Genomic DNA, 26473 nt, shown 5'->3' with positions numbered 1-26473 from the left:
AAAAATGTTGAGGTGGACAGGAAATAGACCTGTTACCTTCCACTGGCTAGTGTTTAACTGTAGCATCTGAAGACGTAGGAGGTTTTCCCATTTTTTTATTGTATATTATTATTTTTTATTATTTTTTTTGGGGGGGGGGGTAGATTTAATATTGTAGCTTCCATCAATGTAATTGTCTGCATAATTTCCAATCCCCCATATACTTGTTTTGTGTGTGTATGTATGTATGTATGTATGTATGTATGTATGTATGTATGTATGTGTGTGTGTGTGTGTGTATATATATATATATCTATCACTTAGAAATGTCCTTGTTTTTGAAAGAAAAGCAAAACATTTTGTCCCTTAACATCAATTTGATCAGAAATGCAGTGTAGACATTGTTAATGTTGTATTGTAGCTGGAAACGGCTGACTTTTAATGGAATATCTACAGAGGCGTACAGAGGCCCATTATCAGCATCCAATGCCATATTTAAAATGCTAAACTTGGATTAGCTAACAGGCTAATTGGTCATTAGAAAACCCTTTTGTAATTATATTAGCACAGCTGAACACTGTTGTTAAAGAAGCAATGAAACTGGTCTTCTTAAGACTAGTTAAGTATCTGGAGTGTCAGCATGTGGGTACAGGCTCAAAATGGCCAGAAACAAAGAATTTCTTCTGAAACTCAGTCTGTTCTTGTTCTGAGAAATGAAGGCTATTCCATGCGAGAAATTGACAAGAAACTGAAACTGATCTGGTACAATGCGGTGTACTACTCCCTTCACAGAACAGCACAAACTGTCTGTAACCAGAATAGAAAGAGGAGTGGGAGGCCCCGGTGCACAACTGAGCAAGAGGACAAGTACATTAGAGTGTCTAGTTTGAGAAAGACACCTCACAAGTCCTCAACTGGCAGCTTCATTAAATAGTACCCGCAAAACACCAGTCTCAACGTCAACACTGAATAGGCGACTCCGGGATGCTGGCTTTCTAGGCAGAGTTGCAAAGAAAAAGCTATATCTCAGACTGGCCAATAAAAATAAAAGATTAACACAGACACGGGACAGAGGAACTCTGCCTAGAAGGCCAGCATCCCGGAGTCGCCTATTGACGTTGAGACTGGTGTTTTGCGGGTACTATTTAATAAAGCTGCCAGTTGAGGACTTGTGAGGCGTCTGTTTCTGAAACTAGACACTCGAATGTACTGCCTGCTTAACCTGGAAGCCAGCTTCACCAATGTGTCGGAGGAAACATTGTTCAACTGAGGACCGAGGTCAGCCTGCAGGTGCCCCGGCCAGCCACAAGGAGTCGCTAGAGCGCGATGAGCCAATGTTTAATAGCCCCCCCCCCCCCAGCCAAACCCTCCCCTACTCGGATGACGCTAGTCCAATTGTCCCGATCACGGCCGGTTGTGACCACAAACACATTTCTAATCGAACGTTGTTTTTGGAGTTTTCTGATGTTCTCATGCATTTGGTATGGAAGACTGATCTACCAAGCTAGAAATAGCTAAATGACTGTAGACATGGGGAAAAAAGGAATGGTTATTCATGGGGTCACACAGAAGTTGGGGTCAATGTGAATGTAATAACATTGATGAGAACTGTGAAAAAGAAATGCCCCTAGGCCACAGCAGGGAGACGTTGTCGAGTATCTTGACAGAGTCTGTGACAGCGAGATCGAGACATTTTAGTACCTAGGATGACTCGTTGGTTTTGTTCTGTGCAACACTCGAGATGGGTCTTGGGACCATTGTCTAATTTAATGGGTTTTGTGAACATCCAGACATTTTTAGTATTGAAGTTGCTATACTTATATTCCTTTATATGTAATACATCCCTCCAGATGAACTAGTTCATTAAATAAGTTATTATGAATTCACTGTTACAATGGATTCTAATTTACTATATTTCTTGATGGTGGAAGAAAAGAAAACTCAAGGATAAGTCGATTTGGACGAGCCAAACATTCAGTAAACACCACTATAAGAGAGCCATGCACTTTAGTACTTGCATGGCCTGATTAACTAAATGCACTCCCGACCTGCATTCCTTAGCTCTCCTCTCGTTTCAAAACACTTAGATTATAGAGTGATTCAAAATAATTTAAAACATCTTTAAAAAAAAAGGATTACATCTCTATGCGTATTTCTACATATTACATGTACACGTTGAGCACAAAATGAGCGAATAACATTTAATTGAGCAAAAACCATCCATCGGCTCCCGATATGGCATTGTGGCTGTTTAACAGTACAGGTTGTTGTGAAGATGTGACATGAGGATTGGTCTGCGAGGGTGTCGCTGAGAAAGAGTAGTGGGACAGGGTCTGTGGGAGGGGTGTGTGTGCCGCCCTCATTCCCAGGGTCCTTTGGGGGCAAAGCTAGGCGTAGAAGGTCTCCACTTTGACTGCATGGCAGAACATCGTCATAGAGAACACCAAACCCAGAATCTACACAAAGGGATCACATACACAACCAAAATCAATGTGAGACAACTACATCATCAATAAAGTGGCCCGTGTCCAAATACCCGTACTTGCGTCCTAAATAGTAGGCCATTTGTGTACGCAAATGTTTTTACATTTTATAGCAGGAAATCTAGTTTACTTTAAATGCCCGGATGTCATACTCATTTCGGCTTTGACAACAGCTGATAATCAGCTATGGGGATTTTCTACAGAAATGAACAGACGCATTCTCAGTATGCGGAAATAGAAAGGTTTATAGTATATACACTACTGGTCAAAAGTTTTAGAACACCTACTCGTTCAAGGGTTTTTCTTTATTTTTACTATTTTCTACATTGTAGAATAATAGTGAAGACATCAGAACTATGAAATAACACATATGGAATCATGTAGTAATCGGAAAAGTGTTCAACAAATCAAAATATATTTTATATTTAAGATTTTTCAAATAGCCACCCTTTGCCTTGATGACAGCTTTGCACACTTGGCATTTTCTCCTCAACCAGCTTCATGAGGTAGTCACCTGGAATGCATTTCAATTAACAGGTGTGTCTTAAGTTAATTTGTGGAATTTCTTTCCTTCTTAATGCGTTTGAGCCAATCAGTTGTGTTGTGACATGGTAGGGGTCGTATACAGAAGATGGCATGATTTGGTAAAAGACAAAGCCCATATTATGGTAAGAATAGCTCAAATAAGCAAAGAGAAACAACAGTCCATCATTACTTTAAGAACTTTGAAGGTTTCTTCGAGTGCAGTCGCAAAAAACATCAAGTGCTATGATGCAACTGGCTCTCATAAGGACCCCCACAGGAATGGAAGACCCAGAGTTACCTCTGCTGTAGAGGATAAGTTCATTAGTTACCAGCCTCAGAAATTGCAGCCAAAATAAATGCTTCAGAGTTCAAGTAGCAGGCACCTCAACATCAACTGTTCAGAGGAGACTGTAAATCAGGCCTTCATGGTCGAATTGCTGCAAAGAAAACACTACTAAAGGACACCAATAATAAGAAGAGACTTGCTTGGGCCAAGAAACACGAGCAATGGACATTACATTTTTGGTTCCAACTGCCATGTCTTTGTGAGACGCGGTGTGGATGAACGGATGATCTCGGCATGTGTATTTCCCACTGGGAAGCATTAAGGAGGTGTGATGGTGTGGGGGTGCTTCGTTGGTGACACTGTCTGTGATTTATTTAGAATTCAAGGCACACTTAACCAGCATGGCTACCACAGCATTCTGCAGCGATACGCCATCCCAGCTGGTTTGCGCTGGTTTGCACTTGGTGGGACTATAATTTGTTTTCCAACACACCTCCAGGCTGTGTAATGAGTGATGGAGAGCTGCATCAGATGACCTGGCCTCCACAATCACCTGACCTCAACCAAATTAAGTGAAGTAAAAGCAGCCAACTACTGCTCAGCATATGTTGGAACTCCTTCAAGACTGTTGGAAAAGCATTCCAGGTGAAGCTGGTTGAGAGAATGCCAAGAGTGTGCAAAGCTGTCAAGGCAAAGGGTGGATATTTGAAGAATCTTAAATATAAAATATTTTGATTTGTTTAACACTTTTTTTGGTTACTACATGATTCCATATGTGTTGTTTCATAGGAGGTGTGATGGTGCTTTGTTGGTGACACTGTGATTATTTGTCTTCACTATTATTCTACAATGTCAAAAATAGTAAAAATAAAGAAAAACCCTGGAATTAGTAGGTAGTGTACATTTAAGAAAATCTAGGATGTTTATACTAATTTCAGCTCATCATCTAGTAGAATTCGATGCACACCTTCCCACAATGCATTGGAAGAGGGGCGCTGTGAGTGACGAGCCCAAGTTCTCGTCAAGTAACCAAACAACAAAACTATGCTACTTAATTGGGAAGATGCCGATAGCGAAGCTTCTGCGGTGGTGTTCACGAATATTGCATCGTAGGCTACATAATTTAAAAAAAACTCATTTTATTTTACCCAACATGGATTTCTGTTTTCTCATAAAGTGTTTATTGTTCTCTTGGCCTTCGTCAGACCTTTTAAACTAAATACTGAAACGTGTTGATTTCTGAGTGTGTCGGCACCGGGGACTCGGGATGTGGCTGCGTTATTGATGTCATGTTAATCAGGCTTTTTGTTTTGAACATATGGACTGTTTAGGTTTTGTAGGCTACCTGTTTCATTATTTAATGTATGGATCAAGCCTTAACTCCTTCCCAATGATCAGTGCTTTAGTTCATTATGTTGCTGTCCAGCGGTTCTGAATATGCGATGCGCCCATCTGTCCACGTTTTTCTGTGCAATAGCCTTTTGATTTGAAAAGTTTTGGTGTGTGTACTAGGCTAATGTATACGATACAGCACTTTGGTTTCACTAAGAAATATGTTGAAATGGGACCAAATGATTTGTTTCTGTCTTCAGTCCTAGGATAGGATAGAATGGCTATATGAGTATATGGTATACTGTCGGATAATGCGATGCAAGAAATATCCACTCGCACTCAGCCCCGCCCCACGTACTCAGCCAGTCAGGATCCACCACTACGTTGCGGTCGCGGCATACTGTATACTTTTTACTATGCGACGATGAGTACATAGCATGAAGTTTAATTATATAATAAGCTAGTATGGGTATTCAGATACGGCCAGTCTCCATTGAGAATAAAAAGGTACAACCTCATACATTTGAATTCACTGTAATAGTTGACAATAGTGGCTTACTTTCAAATCATCTCATTTTTATCAATTGTTAGTGATATTAGCCTGGTTCCAGATCTATACAATATGTGCTTTTACCCAACTCCTGACTTTTGTCGTCATGCCATTGTCTGACCCCAATGCAAGCTACCGTAAAACGTTCAGGTGCGCAGATATTTGGAATGGGGTCTGTGTATAGCAATGACAACCAATGGTCAAAGTCGGAAAAGCAAAATGCCGATCTTCTGGTGCCAAGCTAAGATGCTGTGGTTCCCTGTCAATAGACATCTCTCTATAAAATGTATTGGTCACATACACGTGTTTAGCAGATGTTAATGGGGGTGTAGCGAAATGCTTGTAAACTGTACAATGGTGTCACCAGTGTCTGTACCTGTGTGAGTGCCGTACACAGAGCAAAGATCCACAGGGCCACCAGATTCTCTTGTAGCCAATCCTTCACCCGTTCGTAGCATGGCTGTGGAGGCACACAAGAATGGAAACAAATATTTTAAAGCACATTATACAAAACCCCCGAAGTGTAGCCTACAGCAGGGTTGGGATCAATACCATTTCATTTCAGTCAATTTTTTTTTAAATGTTTATTTATCCGTTATTTTACCAGGTAAGTTGACTGAGAACACGTTCTCATTTGCAGCAACGCCCTGGGGAATAGTTACAGGGGAGAGAGGGGGATGAATGAGCCAATTGTAAACTGGGGATTATTAGGTGAATAGAACAGCCATAGAAAAAAGTGATTTTACCTGAAAGGTTAGAAAACAAAAACTAACATTTGAATGTGTTTCCTCATTCACTCCATCTGGTGCTAGTCTTGGTAGACTTACAAGAGTATTGGCCCACAGACTCTTTTATACACTGGCTAGCACAGTGACGCATCCCACACACGCCTTTTCCTCTGAAAATTATCTCCTTGTCATGTTAGCTAAGTGGGTCCCTTGCCTTCCACATTTCGCCCAACTCTGCTCTGTTGTTCCCTGGGATGGCTAACATCCCTATCTAGTGTGATGGACGGAAGGATGGGAGTGACTTGCAGATACCATCACTCTGTGCTGGGACAACATTTAGACAAGTGAGTGAGCTGAATTTTTCATGGCCAACTCGAACGGGATATACACATAGGCGACGACAACCAAAGTTTCTCCGACTCTCCCTTTCCAACATTCATTACGTGTAACACAGTGAAATGGATGATGGACCACTAGACAACTACAAGTCCTTATGTAAAAAAGAAAAATGTGAATAGTTTATATATCCTCAAAGTGGTTGTTGTAATAATTCAAGATAGTGGCATAGACAATGGCAGACAGTGATGGGACTGGCACAGAGTGCATGAGCCTGGCATGGTACACGGCAGAAAGAAGAACCCAAACCGGCTGCACACATGCACCATTGTACATAAATGTATTTTATCCCCCCACACCAAACGCAATCACGACACGCAGGTTAAAATATCAGAACAAACTCTGAACCAATTATGTTAATTTGGGCACTTGCTAGCTAATTTGTCCTATTTAGTTAGCTTGCTGTTGCTAGCTAATTTGTCCTGGGATATAAACAATGAGTTGTTATTTTACCTGAAATGCACAAGGTCCTCTACTCCGCCAATTAATTCACACATAAAATTGTCAACCGAATCGTTTCCAGTTCTCTCCTCCTTCCAGGCTTTTTCTTCTCTGGACTTTATATTGCGATTGGCAACTTTCATAAATTAGGTGCATCACCGCCACCGGCCTTGTTCGTCTTTCAGTCCCCCACGTGGGTATAACCAATGAGGAGACGGCACGTGGGTACCTGCTTCTACAAACCAATAAGGAGATGGGAGAGGCAGGACTTGCAGCGCAATCTGCGTCAGAAATAGAACGGATTCCTATTTTAGCCCGTGGCAACGCAGACGCTCGTTTGGCGCGCGCAATAATTGAATAACACAGATTTCTACATTTATTTTGCAACGCGAGCGGTGTAGTCAGCCTGTTGGTCTGTAGCACTGCTGTTTTTCAGTCTTCCCTATAATCATGGATTTAGACCTGGGACACCAGTTGAGTGGATTCTCTCGCCGAACACGGGGATTAATCAAGTAATTATATATTAACTAACTACCAGGGGCGAAAGAAAGTCAGCACTGCTGCTGCAGCCCTCGAAGCCGAGATTTCAAAACAGAGTTGATTAACATAAACAAATCCACATCAAAATCTGTCTAGAGATATATCTGTGGAAATACTACTCTGTTTGTAAGACCAGGAAGCATCCTGAGAATCGGTCTATGACCCCACTATGGTGTTCTCCGTTTTTTTTCTTCATATGACTCCCACAAGTGTCACGGGACTAGTCTAAAGGTAACCCGGGACCAGTTAAAAAAATGAATGAATGAATGGAAGTAGTTTTGTGCCCCCAAAAAAGGGGTTAAATGTGTCCCCCCCAAAAAAAATATACAATTATTCCTGAGCTTTCTCCTAGATGTAAACCTTATTCTTTATGCTACATTTTTGACTGTCTGTTTTGCCATTTAAGAGTGTGCTATTACTTGTGCAGTAAAGACCCCCCCCCACACACACACTTTTAGGGATTAAATACCCCTTATATTTGAATATGCCTTTTACCCCAGGTATAAGGAATATGAGAACAGGTAGTTCTCCTCAGCACAGCAGTGTTTCCCAAAGCGTGGGTAGGGTTTTAGCAAAAGCTCTGTGGACTGTGTGGATTGTCTGAGATTTTTCGCAGTATAATGTTTTTCTTAGCTGGTTGGTCACAAGGGAGGCTTTTAGACAAACATTTTTTTTAAACATTTGGGCACCAAAAACTACAGAATAACATTTGGGAATGAACTAGTGTGCATGCGCGTGTGTATTCATTTCAGAGAGACAGAGTGTGTGTGTGTGCATATGTGTTTGTTTGTGCATGTTTTTATCCTGTGCATCTTACCGCAGTCCACCAGGTCCCTGGGTTCTCGAGGCCACAGTTGTCGCTGTACTCTAGACAGCAGGAGTCGGGCACACGGCTGGCGTTGTACACATCAAACCAGTCCGTATGGTTGGTCACGCCACAGCAGCGGAACTACACCAGACAAGGACACTGCATGTCAATGACAGAACAGAGAGGAAAACGAACATGCTACACACTAAAACCATTCTGCATGATTCATAAACGGAGATCGTTCTCAGGCACTGACATGTTAAACATATCTGTCACATCGTTTTTTTCTTTTTAGATAGTTCTCCCTCATCACTCCAAATGGGCCATTACTGAATTGGAACTAGATTAACATTTTGCAGTGTGGTAATGTATTCAGTGGGGTGTGGAGAGGGTAAGCTTGGTTTTATGGAATGAGAACTTTTCTTGCTGCGGTTTTGACATTTGACTCAATCTAGAATTTCACGTTGAACACATGGTCACTCACATACACACACAGCTAATGCACACTACAAACAATCAAACTGGACTCTGTAATGTAAAAGTGGCCCCTTCTGTGATAAACAGCCCAAAGTCTGATATCGTGTATCTTTTGAAGTCTATCGGCAGCTTTCACCAGCAACATTTTTATTAGCTCCTTTTGTTCAACCTTTCCTCTACTATCTTTCCTCACCTTGTGTTTTACATTTACATTTAAGTCATTTAGCAGACGCTCTTATCCAGAGCGACTTACAAATTGGTGTGTGTTTCCTACTTTCCTTTGCCCATGATTTGAGCATTGGGTTTTTGGTCATGAATAATACAAAGCCGAGCACATCAAAGTCAGTGTGGGAACAAACAATGTTGTTCTTCGGGGAGCTGTGCGGTCCAATTTGCATTCCTCTTACTGATTGACAGCCTATTTAAAGAATCGAAGGCTGTTCTTATTGGTTGGAATCAGGTTTGATTGTATAATCCCTTGTCCCTATGAAGTGGTACATATGATAATGTAATTAGCCTGCAGTACTGTATTTCTCCAAGCTTGAACTGTTTTAACACTAGCCTGGCCCCAGATCTGATTGTGCTGTCTTGCTAACTCCTATGGCCATTGTCATTCAGTGTCATAAACCGATCTAGGACCAGACTAATTTAAGACTGTACTGTTCTACTGTTGACCACCAGGGGGCAGTCTAAGCAGGACAAGTTGACTTACATTTGACATTTTAGTCACTTAGCAGACGCTCTGGATGACTTACAAGAGCAATTAGGGTTAAGTGCCCTGCTTCAAATAAAATAACATTTTATTGGTCACATACACATGGTTAGCAGATGTTATTGCGGGTGTAACGAAATGCTTCTGCTTCTAGATCTGACAGAAGAGCAGTATCTAACAGGCAATATTGAACAATTCCACAACAAAACCTAATATCTAACAAATTCCACAAAACCTAATACACACAATCTAGTAAAGGAATGGGATGAGAATATATAAGTACAAAATATATGGATGAGCAGTGCGGTTAAGATGCAAAAGATAGTAAAGAATAGATAGTGAAGGATACAGTATACAGCATATACAGTTGAAGTCGGAAATGTACATACACCTTAGAAAAATACATTTATACTCAGTTTTTCACAATTCCTGACATTTAATCCTAGTACAAATTCACTGTCTTAGACCAGTTAGGATCACCACTTTATTTTAAGAATGTGAAATGTCAGAATAATAGTAGAGAGAATGATTTATTTCAGCTTTTATTTGGTAGAATTGCCTTTAAATTATTTAACTTGGGTCAAACGTTTTGGGTAGCCTTCCACAAGCTTCCCACAATAAGTTGGGTGAATTTTGGCCCATTCCTCCTGACAGAGCTGGTGAAACTGAGACAGGTTTGTAAGCCTCCTTGCTCGCATGCGTTTTTTCAGTTCCGTCCACAAATTTTCTATAGGATTGAGGTCAGAGCTTTGTGATGGCCACTCCAATACCTTGACTTTGTTGTCCTTAAGCCATTTTCCACAACTTTGGAAGTATGCCTGGGGCCATTTTCCATTTGGAAGACCCATTTGCGACCAAACTGTCTGATGTCTTGAGATGTTGCTTTAATACATCCACATAATTTTTCTACCTCATGATGCCATCTATTTGGTGAAGTGCACCAGTCCCTCCTGCAGCAAAGCACCCCCACAACATGATGCTGCCACCCCTTGTGCTTCACGATTGGGATGATGTTCTTCGGCTTGCAAGTCTCCCCCCTTTTCCTCCAAATATAACGATGGTCATTATGGCCAAACAGTTATATTTTGTTTCATCAGACATTTCTCCAAAAAGTATGATCTTTGTCCCCATGTGCAGTTGCAAACTGTAGTCTGGATTTTTTATGGTGGTTTTGGAGCAGTGGTTCCTTCCTGAGTGGCCTTTCAGCTTATGTCGATATAGGACTCGTTTTTACTGTGGATATATATAATTATGTGCCTGTATCCTCCAGCATCTTCACAAGGTCCTGCTGTTGTTCTGGGATTGATTTGCACGTTTCGCACCAAAGTACGTTCACCTCTAGGAGGCAGAATGCGTCTCTTTCCTGAGCGGTATGACGGTGCGTGGTCCCATGGTGTTTTCCAAGCTGTTTAAAGGCACAGTCAATTTAGTGTATGTAAACTTGTGATACAGTGAATTATAAGTGAAATAATCTGCCTGTAACAATTGTTGGAAAAATGACTTGTGTCATGCACAAAGTAGATGTTCTAACCGACTTGCCAAAACTATAGTTTGTTAATTAACAAGAAATTTGTGGAGTGGTTGAAAAACGAGTTTTAATTTCAACTTAGTTTCAACCTAAGTGTATGTAAACTTCCGACTTCAACTGTACATATAAGATGAGTAATGAGAGATATGTAAACATTCTTCAAGTGGCATTATTTAAGTGACCAATGACAATGATTTCAAGTCTGTAGGTAGGCAGCTGCCACTGTGCTTGTGGTGGCCTTGAGATGGAAGCTGTTTTTCAGTCTCTCTGTCCCAGCTTTGATGCACCTGTACTGACCTCACCTTCTGGATGGTAGTGGGGTGAACAGGCAGTGGCTCGGGTGGTTATTGTCCTTGATTGTCTTTTAAAGCCTTCCAGTGACGTCGGGTGTTGTAGGTGTCCTGGAGGGCAGGTAGTTTGCCCCCAGTGATGCGTTGTGCAGATCGCACCACCCTCTGGAGAACCCTGCGGTTGTGGGTGGTGCTTTTGCCATACCAGGCGTTGATGCAGCTCAACAGGATGCTCTCAATTGTGCATCTGTAAAAGCTAGTGAAGGTTTTCGGTGACAAGCCACATATTTTCCGCCTCCTGAGGTTGAAGAGGCGCTGTTGCGCCTTCAGCACACTGTCTGTGTGCGTGGACCATTTCAGTTTCTTGGTGATATTTCCACTGCCGTCCCATCGACTGGGGCCCCAGTGTTGAGGATCAGCGGAGTGGAGATGTTGTTTCCTACCTTCACCACCTGGGGGCAGCCCGTCAGGAGGTCCAGGACCCAATTGCACAGGGCGGGGTTGAGACCCAGGGTCTCAAGCTTAAAGGATGAGTTTGGCATGTACTATGGTGTTGAATGCTAAACTGTAGTCAATGAACATCATTCGTACATAGGTATTCCTCTTGTCCAGATGGGTTAGGGCAGTGTACAGTGTGATGGTGATTTCATCGTCTGTGGACCTATTGGGGCCTTAAGCAAATTGGAGTGGGTCTAGGGTGACAGGTAGGGTGGAGGTGATATGATCCTTAACTAGTCTCAAAGCACTTCATGATGACAGAAGTGAGTGCTACTTGGTCATTTAGTTCAGTTACCTTTGCTTTCTTGGGAACAGGAACAATGGTGGCCATCTTGAAGCATGTAGGGACAGCAGACAGGGATTGATTGAATATGTCCGTGCATGCATTTAGGACGCGGCTAGGGATGCCGTCTGGGCCGGCCGCCCTGCAAGGGTTAACACGTTTAAATGTTTTTTTCACGTCGGCCACGGAGAAGGAGAGCCCAAGATCTTTGGTAGCGGGCCGCGTTGGTGGCACTGTATTGTACTCAAAGCGCCCAAAGAAGTTGTTTAATTTGTCTGTAAGCAAGACGTCGATATCCACGATGGGGCTGGTTTCCTTTTTGTAATACGTGATTGTCTGTAGACCCTGCCACATACGTCTCGTGTTTGAGCCATTGAATTGTGACTCCACTTTGTCTCTATACAGATACTTTGCTTGTTTGATTGCCTTACGGAGGGAATAACTACAGTACATTGTTTGTATTCCGGCCATGTTTCCAGTCGCCTTGCCATGATTAAATGCGGTGGTACGTGCATTCATCTCCTATCCACTTCCTTATAAACTTGCTCACTGAGTCAGCATGTACGTCAATGTTATTTTCTGAGGCTACCCGGAACATATTCCAGTCTATGATTGAAGCAATCTTGAAGCGTGAAAGCTGAGTTTTCTGTGCTAACAATGTAGGAAATAATACATTAAAAAAACGAAATACTGTACAGTTTCCTAAGGACTAGAAACAAAACTGCCATCTCTATCGGTGCCATCTTGTGTACACACACACACACACACAAACACTCTGCTTAAGGACTTACATCCGTTTGTACGATCATCCAAGCGTTGGTCAAGCCCACGTTGCCCTCGGTGCCAAAGAGCTGGAGTCCCCTCTTCAAATCCCTCTGGGCATAGTGATCAATCTGGATACAAGACACACAAAGACATCAAGCTGAAGACATAAACCTCCTTACTCATGCAAAAACACACACACACACAAATTCTGGCTCTGTCTCCGAAACACATGACTTAACCTTCGTTATACATTCAGACAGTCAACAAACAAGATATCAATCTGATTGATCGCCATTGCTCTCTCAAAAACTGTGCCAGTAGAGTAATGTAGTCTTTTGGCATGTTTGTGTAGAGGGCTACAGGCTGATACCCTCAGTGGTCTGTTCAACCCACTGTCGACTAAATCACATCTGTTTACATCCGTTTCAACACAGCCGCAATGTAGCATGAATAATAGACTACACCTGATATTTTTCTGAGCAATATAATATACTGGTACAATGTAAAACACAAAGGTAACACAAAGGATCAAAGAGCATGGGTAAGGCCTTCAGGGGAAGTTACTAAAAAACAATTTCATTAGTTTAGCTTTGTACTTGTCTTGTATTCCCTTTCTGAAAATAACAGGAGCAACTTAACTCTGACTTTTGCGTCATTCATTGACGTTAATGGGAGACAAATTTGAGTTTAGTGCTATCTCAAGTCAGAATATGGCCCTGAGCAGATACTGTCTCAGACTTCCAATCATGCCTCTGCTGGCACTGCTGTAACTTAAAAAAAAATGCATGATCAAATATGTCTGGTGAAAGACTAATCAAATCTCATATTTTTTAAACTTCTACTCAAAGTTTGACTTTTCAAGCTGAGCCTAATAGACTCTCATTAATAGGGAGTGTGAACTGCTGTTTCACTGTTAGCTCGGTATCGATGTTGACCTTGGGACTGCCGTCGCCTCCTTGACTACACCAGGCAAGGTAAGGAGGGAGGCATCAATTACTTAGAAGGAGAGAGAGAGAGCGTAGGTGAAGGGCAGAGAGAGCAAGATAATGGGATAATGGGATAGAGAGAAAAGGGGGAGAGAGAGCAGAAAATAAATGAACTTCTTATGGCTGGGGGGCAGTATTGAGTAGCTTGGATGAATAAGGTGCCCAGAGTAAACTGCCTGCTACTCAGGCCCAGAAGATAAGATATGCATATTATTAGTATATTTGGATAGTTTCTAAAACTGTTTGGATGATGTCTGTGAGTATAACAGAACTCATATGGCAGGCAAAAACCTGAGAAAAAATCCAACCAGGAAGTGGGAAATCTGGTTGGTACAGTGGGATATTGGTCATATTGCACTTCCTAAGGCTTCCACTAGATGTCAACAGCCTTGTTTGAGGCTTGTACTGTGACGTGGGGGCGAATGAGAGGGGAATGAGTCAGAGGTCTGCCAGAGAGCCACGAGCTGGTGACGCTCGTTCACGTGAGAGCGAGCTCTGTTCATTGCATTTCTACAGACAAAGGAATTCTCCGGTTGGAACATTATTGAAGATTTATGTTAAAAACATCCTAAAGATTGATTTTATGCATCGTTTGACATGTTTCTACGGACTGTAATGGAACTTTTTGACTTTTCGTCTGCTCGTCTGCTTGCGTGTCATGAATTTGGATTACTGGGCTGAACGTGCTAACATAAAGGAGGTATTTGGACATAAATGATGAACTTTATCGAACAAATCAAACATTTATTGTGTGATTCCTGGGAGTGCATTCTGATGAAGATCATCAAAGGTAAGTGAATATTTATAACGTTATTTCTGACTTCTGTTGACTACACAACATGGCGGATATCTGTTTGGCTTGTTTTGGTCTCTGAGCGCCGTACTCAGACTATTGCATGGTTTGCTTTTTCGATAAAGCTTTTTTGAAATCTGACACAGCGGTTGCATTAAGGAGAAGTTTACCTAAAGTTCCATGTATAATACTTGTATTTTCATCAACATTTATGATTTACATTTACATTTAAGTCATTTAGCAGATGAGTATTTCTGTAAATTGATGTGGCTCTCTGCAAAATCAAAGATGTTTTTGGAACTACTGAACATAACGTGCCAATTTATACTGAGATTGTTTTATATAAATATGAACTTTATCGAACAAAACATACATGTATTGTGTAACATGAAGTCCTATGAGTGTCATTTCATGAAGATCATCAAAGGTTAGTGATTCATTTCTCTCTATTTGTGCTTTTTGTGACTCCTCTCTTTGGCTGGAAAAATGGCTGTGTTTTTCTGTGAATAGGCACTCACCTAACATAATCGTTTGTGGTGCTTTCGCTGTAAAGCCTATTTGAAATCGGACACTGTGGTGGGATTAACAAGAAGTGTATCTTTAAAATGGTGTAAAATACTTCTATGTTTTGAGGAATTTTAATTATGATATTTCTGTTATTTGAATTTGGCGCCCTGCACTATCCCTGCACTATCACTGGCTGTTGTCATATCGATCCCGTTAGCGGGATCTCAGCCATAAGAAGTTTTAATAGCAGAGGCAGCATAAGATAAGGTACACAAAAAATCCCCCAAAACAATACGGAAGACCATAATTCACTGCTTTTGCAGCTGCGACCTGAAAGTAAACATAAACAAAGTTTGCATTATGTGGGTAGAAAACGCATTGTCGTAGGCGGGGTAAATTCCATTTCAATAAAAAGAAAAAACACTCAAATGGCGTCATTCGTGGCATCAGGTCAACAGAAGGAGAGAACTTGTGAAATAAGTATCTTTCCAATGAAACCAGCACTACAGACAAACATATACATTTTCTCTCAAGTCAGGAAGAAACATAGAAAGTGACAGATACTTGAAAGGAAAAGGGGGCTTTAAATACAGTAGGGGGAGAGACATGAGCATATCCTCTGTGTATTGCCTTGGAACACACTGACTCATAATATGCCGGGTCACCACAAGACAGCTAAACCTGCCATATAAGATTAGAGATTCAAGGAAGGATTTTTGAATCATTTTACAGCAACTGGCAAAGCTTTTCCAGTCAGTGCAGTGAAGGGAGAGGAGAAAACAAAGTTTTATTTCAGACATTATACTCGGAAAGTATTCACACCCCTTGACTTTTTTCATATTTTGTTACGTTACAGCCATTTTCTAAAATTGATTCAATTGTTTTGTCCCCCTTCTCAATCGACACACAATACCCCATAAAGAAAAAACAGGTTGTCAGAAAAAAAAAGAAAAAAAACTCCAAATTTACATAAGTATTCATACCCATTACTCAGTACTTTGTTGAAGCCCCTTTTGGTAAGAATTACAGTCTCGAGTCATCTTGGGTATGACGCTACAAGCCTGGCACACTTGTATTTGGGGAGTTTCTACCATTCTTCTCTGCAGATCCTCTCAAGCTCTGTCAGGTTGGATGGGGAGCATCGCTGCACAGCTATTTTCAGGTCTCTCCAGAGATGTTCTGGCTGGGCCACTCAAGGACATTCGGAGACTTGTCCCGAAGCCACTCCTGCGTTGTCTTGACTGTGTGCTTAGGGTCATTGTCCTGTTGGAAGTTGAACCTTCGCCCCAGTCTGAGGCCCTGAGCAGGTTTTCAACAAGGATCTCTGTACTTTGCTCTGTTCATATTTCCCTTGATCCTGACTAGTCTCACAGTCACTGCAGCTGAAAAACATACCCACAGCATGATGCTGCCACCACCATTTATTTATTTTACTAGGCAAGTCAGTTAAGAACAAATTCTTATTTTCAATGACGGCCTAGGAACAGTGGGTTAACCGTTAACAACAGATTTTTACCTTGTCAGCTCGGGGATTTGATCTTGCAACCTTTCAGTTACTAGTCCAACACTCTAACCACTAGGCTAACTGCTGCACCATGCTTCACTGTATGGATGGTGCCAGGTTTCCTCCAGACGTGACGCTTGGCATTCAGGCCCATGAGTTCAATCTTGGTTTCATCAGACCAGATCATTTAGTTTCTCATGGTCTGAGAGCCCTAAAGGTCTGAGGTCATGGTCTGAGAACCCTAAAGGGCTGTCGTGTGCCGTTTGCTGAGGCTTATGTCTGGCCACTACCATAAACGCCTGATTAGTGGAGTGCTGCAGAGATAGCTGTCCTTCTGGAAGGTTCTCCCATCTCCAAAGAGAAACTCTGGAGCTCTGTCAGAGTGGCCATCGGGTTCTTGGTCACCTCCCTGACCATGGCCCTTCTCCCCTGATTGCTCAGTTTGGCCGGGCAGCCAGCTCTAGGAAGAGTCTTGGTGGTTCCAAACTTCTTCCATTTAAGAATGACCTAACCAAGGTTGCCAGGTGCACGGTGTTTCCTCCGACACATTGGTGCGGCTGGCTTCCGGGTTGGATGCGCGCTGTGTTAAGAAGCAGTGCGGCTTGGTTGGGTTGTGTATCGGAGGACGCATGACTTTCAACCTTTGTCTCTCGATGAGACAAGATAGTAGCTACTAAAACAATTGGATACCACGAAATTGGGGAGAAAAAGGGGGTAAAATTCCCAAAAAAAGAATGGAGGCCACTGTGTTCTTGGGGACCTTCAATGCTGCAGAAATATTTTGGTTCACTTCCCCAGATCTGTGCCTTGACACAATTCTGTCTAGGAGCTCTACGGACAATTCCTTTGAACTCATGGCTTGGTTTTTACTCTGACATGCACTGTCAACTGTGGGACGTTTCTAGACAGGCCTTTCCAAATCATGTCCAATCAATTGCATTTATCTCAGGTGGACTTCAATCAAGTTGTCGAAACATCTCAAGGATGATCAATGGAAACAGGATGCCCCTGAGCTCAATTTCGAGTCTCATAGCAAAGGGTTTGAATACTTATAAGTAAGTTATTTCTGTTTTTATTTTAATAAATGAACTAACATTTCTAAACCTGTTTTCTCTTTGTTATTATGGGGTATTGTGGGTAGATTGATGGGGGGGGGATCTATTTAATACATTTTAGAATAAGGCTCAAATGTAACTAAATGTGGAAAAAGTCTAGGGGTCTGAATACTTTCCGAATGCACTGTACTTCAGACATTGTACTGTGTGACATGTTTATTGGACAAGGAATCAGGAAATATGAAGAGAAGGGGAAGGCTCTGTGCATCGTCCCAAAATGGCAAACTGCTTATCTATGCTCGTCTGTGATAGCTCCCTGCAAGGGGCGAATATTGTGAAAATGGGGCCTTTTTTTGGATTCTATTCTCTCTGGAGTCATTCCCCTTAATTTCGTATGTTCATTCAAATGCATTCATATGTATTCATAGGAAAACATTGACAGAAGCTGTTCACGTTTTGTTATCCACAGCCTATTTTCCTCAATGCTGCTTTGCTCCTTTCTAGTTCTTGTATTATGGTTTTATCTCAACCTGATTGCAATATTGAATTAGACTGTTTTCCTACCCGACGGTTTGTACACGACCCTCATTTTGGCTTATGGGGCTCCCGAGTGGAGCAGCGGTCTAGGGCACTGCATCTCAGTACTAGAGGCGTCACTACAGACACCCTGGTTCGAATCCAGGCTGTATCACAACAGGCTGTGATTGGGAGTCTCGTAGGGCGGTGCACAATTGGCCCAGCGTTGTCCAAGTTTGGCCGGTGTAGGCCGTCATTGTAAATAAGAATTTGTTCTTAACTGACTTGCCTAGTAAAATAAAAAACAATTGTGCCTAATGAAGTTCGAATCAACAGATACTTTTCCCAGACGTGGGTTCAAATAGGCTACTTTGCGTGTTTGGTTGAGCCTGCCTGCCAGTTAATCCTGCCAGAAGTCCAGCTAAAGCTTTTGAAACAAAACAAATACCATTTGAACTCAGGTGTTGTTGTTTTTTTTACAGTCAACACCACTACAGGATTTCACCAATGGGCTCCTCCTTTTCACATAAAGAGCAGAACATTTGACATGTTTTGTGGGTAGTCCAATGAATTAGTCATTTCATGTTTCCATTCATTTAATGGGTAAATCAATATGATTAGTGGTGCGTTTTACCAATGAAACATTTCTCTCAGCGTGAAATGAAACTTTTCCATGCTTGAAATTCATTCAGGCAGTGGGTTACATGACTCAATTTCAAATTGCTACATTGAACCTCAGAAGTCCCATGTTGCTGAGGTAAAATGTGCACCTTGTTAATCTAAGAAATATGATTCATACTAAGATTAAATACAACAAACTGAGTTATGCCAACGTCAGTTCTAAAAGAAACAGTGACATTGAAGAAAACATCACTGTCTTTCATTTAAAATATGAGAATAATTGGATGTATAATTTATTTATTTTATAATGTGTAAACTAACTGAAAATGACTGACAACTTCCATTGAAGTGAGTCTGTCCTATTTAAAAAAAATGTATGTAACCTTTATTTAACCAGGTAAAACCCATTGAGGTTAAAAACCTATTTTGCAAGGGTGACCTGGCAAGGAAGCAAAACAGGGAAATAGCAGCGAGTCCATAAAACATTACAGAAATATACAGAATGCACACAAAAGACAACGTGTGACAAGTTAAAGATACAACTGCAGTTGTCGATCAGAGTCTTAAAAACAGGCAAAGACACTAACTCCCCTAACTTTAAGATCTTCTGAAGCATGTTCCAGGATGAAGGCATTATGGGATTTTTTATATTTTTTATTCCCCATCTCAGTTCTAGACTTAGTCAGCAGCGACTGTGAACGAAGACTATATTGAGAGACCGATCTGGCCAGTAAAGAACAAGAGATACAAAGGGAGTTGTCCCATCAATGCTTTGTACACAAGTGTACCAGTGCTTTAGCCTCCTGGTGGAGAGAGAGGTCCCTTTCACCATAGCGTACAGATCACAGTGATGGGTGAGGGATCTAGCATTTGCAATAGATCTTAAAGCACCATGATACACTGTGTCCAGAGTTTAAGGTACTTGCTGAGGCCTGCATATAGACAATATCCCCATAATCCAGCACAGTTTTTTTTAAGTGCTTTGAACAAGATATTTTCTGACTAACATTGAAAAGCAAGATTTGTTCCCGTAATAGAAACCAAATTTCAACTTCAGTTTCTTGGTCAAGGTATCAATGTGCTGTTTAATATTCAACTTTTCATCTAATCAAATCCAAATATAATTATAGGAGGTGACCCTATCAATTTGCTGGTGTTTTATAGTTAAAATCTGCACGTGACTCCATCTGTTTACTTTCAGGGAAGAGAAAAACATAATCTTTGTTTTCCTTTCATGAAGCACAAGTTTCAATTTGAAAAGTTGCCTTTGAATAACATCAAAGGCCAACTGTAAGTCCTGAAAAGCCTTCTCAATATTAGATGCGCTAGAATAAATAATTGTGTCATCAGCATAAAGATGGAGATTTGCAGAGTCAACAGTCTTCCCTAAATCATTTATATACAGTGTAAAAAGGATCAGACCTAAAAAATTGAGCCCTGGGGAACTCCTTTTGTAAGTCTTCGAAGTTACACACTGTTCTGTCAGAAAAGTAGTTTTGGACCCAATCCAATGCATCAACACTTAAACCAACATTTTTAACAGTGTCGAATGCCTTCGATAAGTCAAAAAGTGAAACAGTGATTCTCCTTCACCTACAATCTTACTTACAGCTGTAATTGTACTATGCTCGGCTCTAAATCCCGGCTGGATTTGAGATAAACTGAGTTATTATAAAGAAAGTCTTTGAACTGTGAGGTCACCAAGTTTTCCAAAACTTTTGCCAGCGCAGGCAGTTTAGATAGTTCTCCAACTGGGACGGATCTACACCTTTATGTGAAGGCGTGACATCGGCTGCTTTCCAGACTTTTGGAATGGTATTACTCACCAATTAAAGATTTAATATATGAGTGAGAGGGGCAGCAATGATCTCTGTACCATTTTTTTGTTTTTAGAAAATATGGGTTTAATTCATCCGGGCCAGCTGCTTTCTTAATATCATTAGATTTGAGTTCCTTTACAACTCCTGAAAGCTCAATCTCTGTAAAATGAAATAAATGAACCGTAGGCCGGCATGTGGCAGTTTCATTCACAGCCTCATTTGAGATGGTTGGAAGGAGTTCATTACCAAATAAATGCCCAGCTTTAGCAAAATGCTCATTAAACATGTCAAGCAGTTCATTCTTGTTAGTCACATCCATTGAATTTGAGGTCAATTTCAGCAGAAGACCAGAGGAGTTTTGTTAACATTTATGGATTTAATGGTTTTCCATAATTTTGTCAGGTTATTGAGGTTTTCCTTGGTATATTCATAATAGAAGCTAGATTTGCTTTTCCATATTAACAAGGTGCACGTATTTCCAAGTGCCCTGAATAACTATCATTCAGTCTGGGAATTACCCTTCCTGGCTTTGGCCCACTGTGTATTTTATTTTTGGATCAAATCAGATTATTCTGTAAACCAGAGATTGTCTATCCCTTGCCCGGTAATTTTTGAGAGGGACATATTTATCACAGATAGTAGAAAATATAGAATGAAAATAGGAGAATGCCTCTTCGATATCTGGAATAAGTGCAATCCTGTCCCAGTTGTATATGTATAAAGTTCATGCAGGCAAGCATGCTTACAGAACTGCCTAAAATGTTGTTTGAATATGAACCGAGAGGGCACTTTGGGGATTTTGGTGTCTTTAATGCAAGCAACTGCACAATGATCACTTAAAATCATTAGCGAAAATCCCAACGGCCGAGTATTTATGCGGATTGTTTGTTAGAATAACATCAATAAGTGTTGACTTAGAGATAGATGTCTTTTGGATTGAGTCTTGTAACCTCATTCATAATTTGAATAAAATTAAATGTATTGCACAGTCCTCTTATGGCCTCAGAGTTTGGAGATAACCAATCCCAACTTAAAATCGCCCATAACCACAGATCAGTTCAGCCAGAGAATCCACTTTTGCAGATGGAGGTCTATAACAGCCTATCAAATCTAAGTTCACAGCTTTCGATAACTGCAGCTTCAATGCTAAAAACTCAAACTGTTTTGGTTTGGATAAAGACCTTAGTTCAAAAACCACATATGTCATTACTTTGTAGGTCACATCGCTAAACATTAGACCATCCAAGCCTATAGACTGATTTAGAACAGATTTCTTAAAACGGGACTCGGACAGTACTAAAAGACATCTGGGTCAGCAGTGTGAACCCAGACTTTTATCATGTCCAATTTCAGCATCAAACTCCTCACATTAATATGCATCAGTCCCAACCCTGATCTAGTTTTAAAATAATTTGGAGTGGGAAGTTCATCCATAGCCAATGGTCCTTGGTTTGGGTGAATGTTTCCTGATCCATAGCCAATGGGTCCTGGGTTTGGGTGAATGTTTCCTGATCCATAGCCAATGGGCCTGGGTTTGGGTGAATGTTTCCTGATCCATAGCCAATGGTCCTGGGTTTGGGTGAATGTTTCCTGATCCATAGCCAATGGTCCTGGGTTTGGGTGAATGTTTCCTGATCCATAGCCAATGGGCCTGGGTTTGGGTGAATGTTTCCTGACACCAAAAGCAGAAGAATAATAAAACACAATTTGTTTCTTCCTAAAATCTCTCTGCACTTAATGATTTAAAATAATCCAAACTACAGTCATCTGACACAGCAAACAGTTTCTAGCCAGACCAAACCCTGTAGATGAGAAGGTTTTATGTGCCTGTCACAGTAAGAGTAAAATGGTAACACAATATGATCCCTCTGAAAGATAAAAGCTGCTATTACTATCAGTCAAAGTAGGGTTTAGAGGTATCTCTGGGTTAGGGAGATGAGATTTGTTTTTGAGCGTTGTTGCCTTAGTTAGAGCGGTCAGCGCGTTCAACAACCGCTGCAGGAATGTACTGACAGGGGATTTTGCCCAGTGTGTGGGTCTGGTCAATGCACCCAGTCACCTTGCAGTAGGCTACCGCACAGTGAGGCAGAGCGGGCCCAGTAGACCAGCCAATCACTGGTTGCTAGTCCACCCGGCAGGGGTATCCTGGGCTAGGAAGCCCAGGAGACTCCGGTAGAATGTCGAAACACCGATTAAAAACCTGACCGTCGATGAGTAGCCAAGGCTAGTCGGCTCAACATGTCGAGACTGTCAGTCACAGCACAGATGTATCCTCTCTCGGCTTCCAGGGAGGGCACCACACCGGCTTTATCTCCTCATGTAGAAAACAGCAAATGTCAATTTAACGCCTTAATTGCTTTGATCCTGTAGGATTTGAGATTTTGCCTGTTGTTTAATGCAGCCTATAATGGTTGTGCTAAGTAATTAAAAACGTGTAACACTTGAAACAAACAAACATTGTGACACAACACGCTCGGCAAAGCTGCCCTGCCGCCATCTTGAACTAGTGTCTATCAACAGACGTGTTTATGGACACCGGACGGATCACCCTTTCCCTACAGTAACTTAATTGCTTTGACTGACAAGGTTTCCTAGTTGGAAAGGAGACCCTGCCTGGCTGCCGTAACTTTTTTTTAGTGACCCTATTTGATTAGGTGGTTATGTGACTAGCTGGTGATGAGACTAGGTTAGCGTTTCTCGATCCTGGTCTTGGGGACCCCTGAGGGGAGCACATTTGAGTTTTTTCCCCAAAGCTAGCACTACACACCTGATTAAAATAATCAAAAGGCTTGATGATACGTTGATTATTTGAATCAGGTGTGTAATGCTAGGGCAAAAACAAAAATATTGCCCCCTTGTGGTCCCCGGGACCAGGATTGGGAAACACTGGACTAGGTGGTACTGGCATGACTGCCTGGAGTTACAGGGATTGAAGTCAGTCAAAGATGGCAAGGTTGGCAGCTGTAGGCTGGCATTAGGTGCCACGGGCTGATGTCGTGATGAGACAGCTGGGAGTGTTCCAGGCCATCAGTGGAGCAGCAGAGTTGTGGGAATGAGACCCGGCAACAGAATACTGATGAGGGATCAGGGAATCAGCTCTCTGGGCAAAGTTTCCTCGTTATTTCGTACTTTCTCAATCATGTTGAATCAATGTTGCTGGTAGGTTGAATATTTCTGAAAAAGGCAACAACATGCTGTTTTAATGTAACAGATTTGCAGTGGGAACTGATACATTTGGCTATAACGCAAGTTGTCACGTACCAACTCATCTGATCACCAAGACCGTGCTTAATCATTGTGTGCTAGTGCTGGGCTGCCATAAAAGCCAGCACACACACATCTCCCTTCCAGTACTCGGAATGGAAAACACTTAAAAAAATAGCCTTCCCAACAATAACATTAACATATAGCTCTTATGTACATGTGGAATGACTCCCTGCTGTTCAAGAACAACATAGAGTCCATTTAAAATAGCCACTAGAGGACCATTCCCCCTTTGTCTTCCTTCCTAACAAGTCTTACAGTACATCTACAGTACGCCTGACTCTTACAGTGCTCCACTCGTTTACTCAGTTTCTCGTTGCACTGCTTTGTGTAGAACAGTTAAGAACTGAAACAAAATAATTCAGACACGGAATGGAGGATAGGGAAACAGGGGAATGCTAGACATAGGGACTAGGGTGGGGACGGAGGTAAGTTAACATTCATAACGGATGGGATGTAGTGGCTGAGAGCCCAGGAAGATGCTACCAATCCAGGAACTCTTCTAGAATTACACAGCGAGTGAGACAAACCAAAGGATTATAATGGCTGTGGGGCGGAGGATTCCGATTTAACAGAGCCTGTATGGGTTTTATTACATAACCACAGATAAAAGGCTATAGACAGTACGAGAGTGGGGGAAAATGTAATACACTCAAAGGAAATAAAGAGGGTGGAGAAAAATATCAAAAGGATAGGATCATTATTTACTAAAAAGGTACAGAAAGAGACTTTAGACACCAACGGCCTTTGTCCTGGCCCCTGGGTAGCGAGGACGCCACAAGTCATGCATAATGGAGTGGCGTGGTCGATAAATTGGAGGGTGTCCCGTCATTGGAGCAACGCTTGTTTAGACGGATTGAATTTGGAATGCCGTGAATTGTATTACTGTGTCCGTGTGTGCCAGCGTATGCGTGCGTATGTAGGAGCAGGATGTGTGTGTGTGCGCGAAATGCATTATTAATACCTTCCCAAGTCGGAAATGCTCTGATGTGTAGAGATTGATTTATGTTGAAAAGCCATTGCTCCTCTGCCTTTCAATCAGACTTGCTTATTGTACAGGGGGGAAAAAGTATATAGGATTAGTTTAAATCAATATATATTATGTTATTATTCTGTGATACTTAAACTGTACCGGAATCGACCACAGTAAAAGAAATGAGAGCGAGACGTCGCCTTACCTGGTCTTGGTAAACAAAGAAGAGCGTGATGGACAGAATCTCCAAGAAGAAGATCAGAAGGAGGAGGATGAAGAACTGTGGAGAGAGAGAGAGAGAGATGGAGAGAGAGTACATTAGAACTTTAACTTGAGAAACAAAGAGCGGGAGAGACAAAAGTGTCAGGAAGAGTGAGTTGAAGATACATGGGAGATCCAACCCCTTTGGATCATTCTGCCTTCTATATGTATATATATATGTATTTATTTATGACTGACAGAGAAGGAGAGGAGTGGGACAGTAATACTCAGAGCGACAGGTTGGGCCGTGACACAGTGAGATCCAAATGTATTGGGACAGTGACACATTTATTATTGTTTTGGCTCCTTACCTCAGCACTTTCAATTGATACAAAGACTATGAGGTTAAAGTGCAGACTGTTAGTTTTAATTGGAGGGAATTGTCATCCATATCGGTTGAAACATTTAGAAATTAGAGCACTTTTTGTACATAGTACCCCCATTTTAGGGGATCAAAAGTTTTGGGACAAATTCACTTATATGTGTACTTGAAGTAGTAAAAATGTAAGTATTTGGTCCATTATTCATAATACGCAATGACTACATCATGTGACTCTACAAATATCATACCCCCCCAATAATGCTAACTTCCCCTGTTATTTTAATTGTGAGAAGTTAACATGTCTTGGGTGTCTGCAACTTTCACACTCATCATTATTCACTTAGGATTGTCCGTAATCATGTTAGCATCCACATTCATGTAGAAGTGTTTAGATACACGTTCTATTCTTATTTACAATAAAAGTGACTCCAAAATGACACAACACATTATTTACCATTCATTTCTATTGGGCACAAAATAATCTAAATAACAACCGAAACAGCAAATGCATCCAACAAATTTGTAGAGTCACAAGCTCGACGTAGGCATTGCGTGCTATGAATATGGGACTAAATACTTAACTTTTTACTACTTTAAATACACAAGTGAATTTGTCGTTACTTTTGGTCCCCTAAAATGAAGGGACTATGCAAAAAGCGCTTTAATTTCTAAACGGTTCACTCGGTACGGATGAAAATACCTTCAAATTAAAGATGCCAGTCTGCACTTTAATCTCATAGTCATTGATTATCTCAAATCTAAAGTGCTGGAGTACAGAACCAAAACACTAACAAAAGATGTCCTGTCCCAATATTTTACGTGATATATAACCTAACCTGTATGCCTTTCATATTTGGAAATGCTCACATATTTTAAATCAACAAACCCTACCTTCTTGATCGTTTGCTAGATTAGATAGTTTCTGAGTAATACGTTTCCCCCCCTACAAGCCTCACGTGAGCGCTCGAAAAAGTTACCACCCGATACATCCTACCCCCGCAAAGCAATCGTTCCGTCCCTCTCACAGAAAAATACTTGACTAATCTCAAACGGAGAGGAAAGGAGAGAACATGGGAGGGTGATGGAATGACAGCGAGTTTTCGAATGTCAAGGGAGTGAAAGTGTGAGTTTACGAGTGCGACTGTCACGCCCTGACCTTAGAGAGACTTTTTATTTCTCTATTTGGTTAGGTCAGGGTGTGATTTGGGTGGGAATTCTAGTTTTTCTATT

At 41.4% G+C, this 26473-nt stretch overlaps 1 protein-coding gene across 2 annotated transcripts in view; it reads right to left on the bottom strand.

The window, feature by feature from the left end:
• Window positions 1-1725: 1725 nt before the first annotated feature.
• LOC115113464 (tetraspanin-4-like) overlaps window positions 1726-26473 on the bottom strand; it is an 89099-nt gene continuing 64351 nt past the window's right edge. For both annotated transcript variants that reach the window (XM_065012966.1, XM_029641146.2), the window contains 5 exons: window positions 24866-24940; window positions 12648-12749; window positions 8078-8209; window positions 5532-5615; window positions 1726-2435 (listed from right to left, as the gene is read on the bottom strand). In XM_065012966.1, the coding sequence (XP_064869038.1) occupies window positions 2367-2435; window positions 5532-5615; window positions 8078-8209; window positions 12648-12749; window positions 24866-24940 (462 nt within the window). In that variant the 3' untranslated portion in view covers window positions 1726-2366. The remainder of the gene's footprint in view (window positions 2436-5531; window positions 5616-8077; window positions 8210-12647; window positions 12750-24865; window positions 24941-26473) is intronic.

The sequence above is a fragment of the Oncorhynchus nerka genome, linkage group LG28, assembly GCF_034236695.1.
Source record: "Oncorhynchus nerka isolate Pitt River linkage group LG28, Oner_Uvic_2.0, whole genome shotgun sequence".
In the NCBI taxonomy this organism is placed as follows: Eukaryota; Metazoa; Chordata; class Actinopteri; order Salmoniformes; family Salmonidae; genus Oncorhynchus; species Oncorhynchus nerka.
This window is presented reverse-complemented; position numbering and strand designations above follow the sequence as displayed.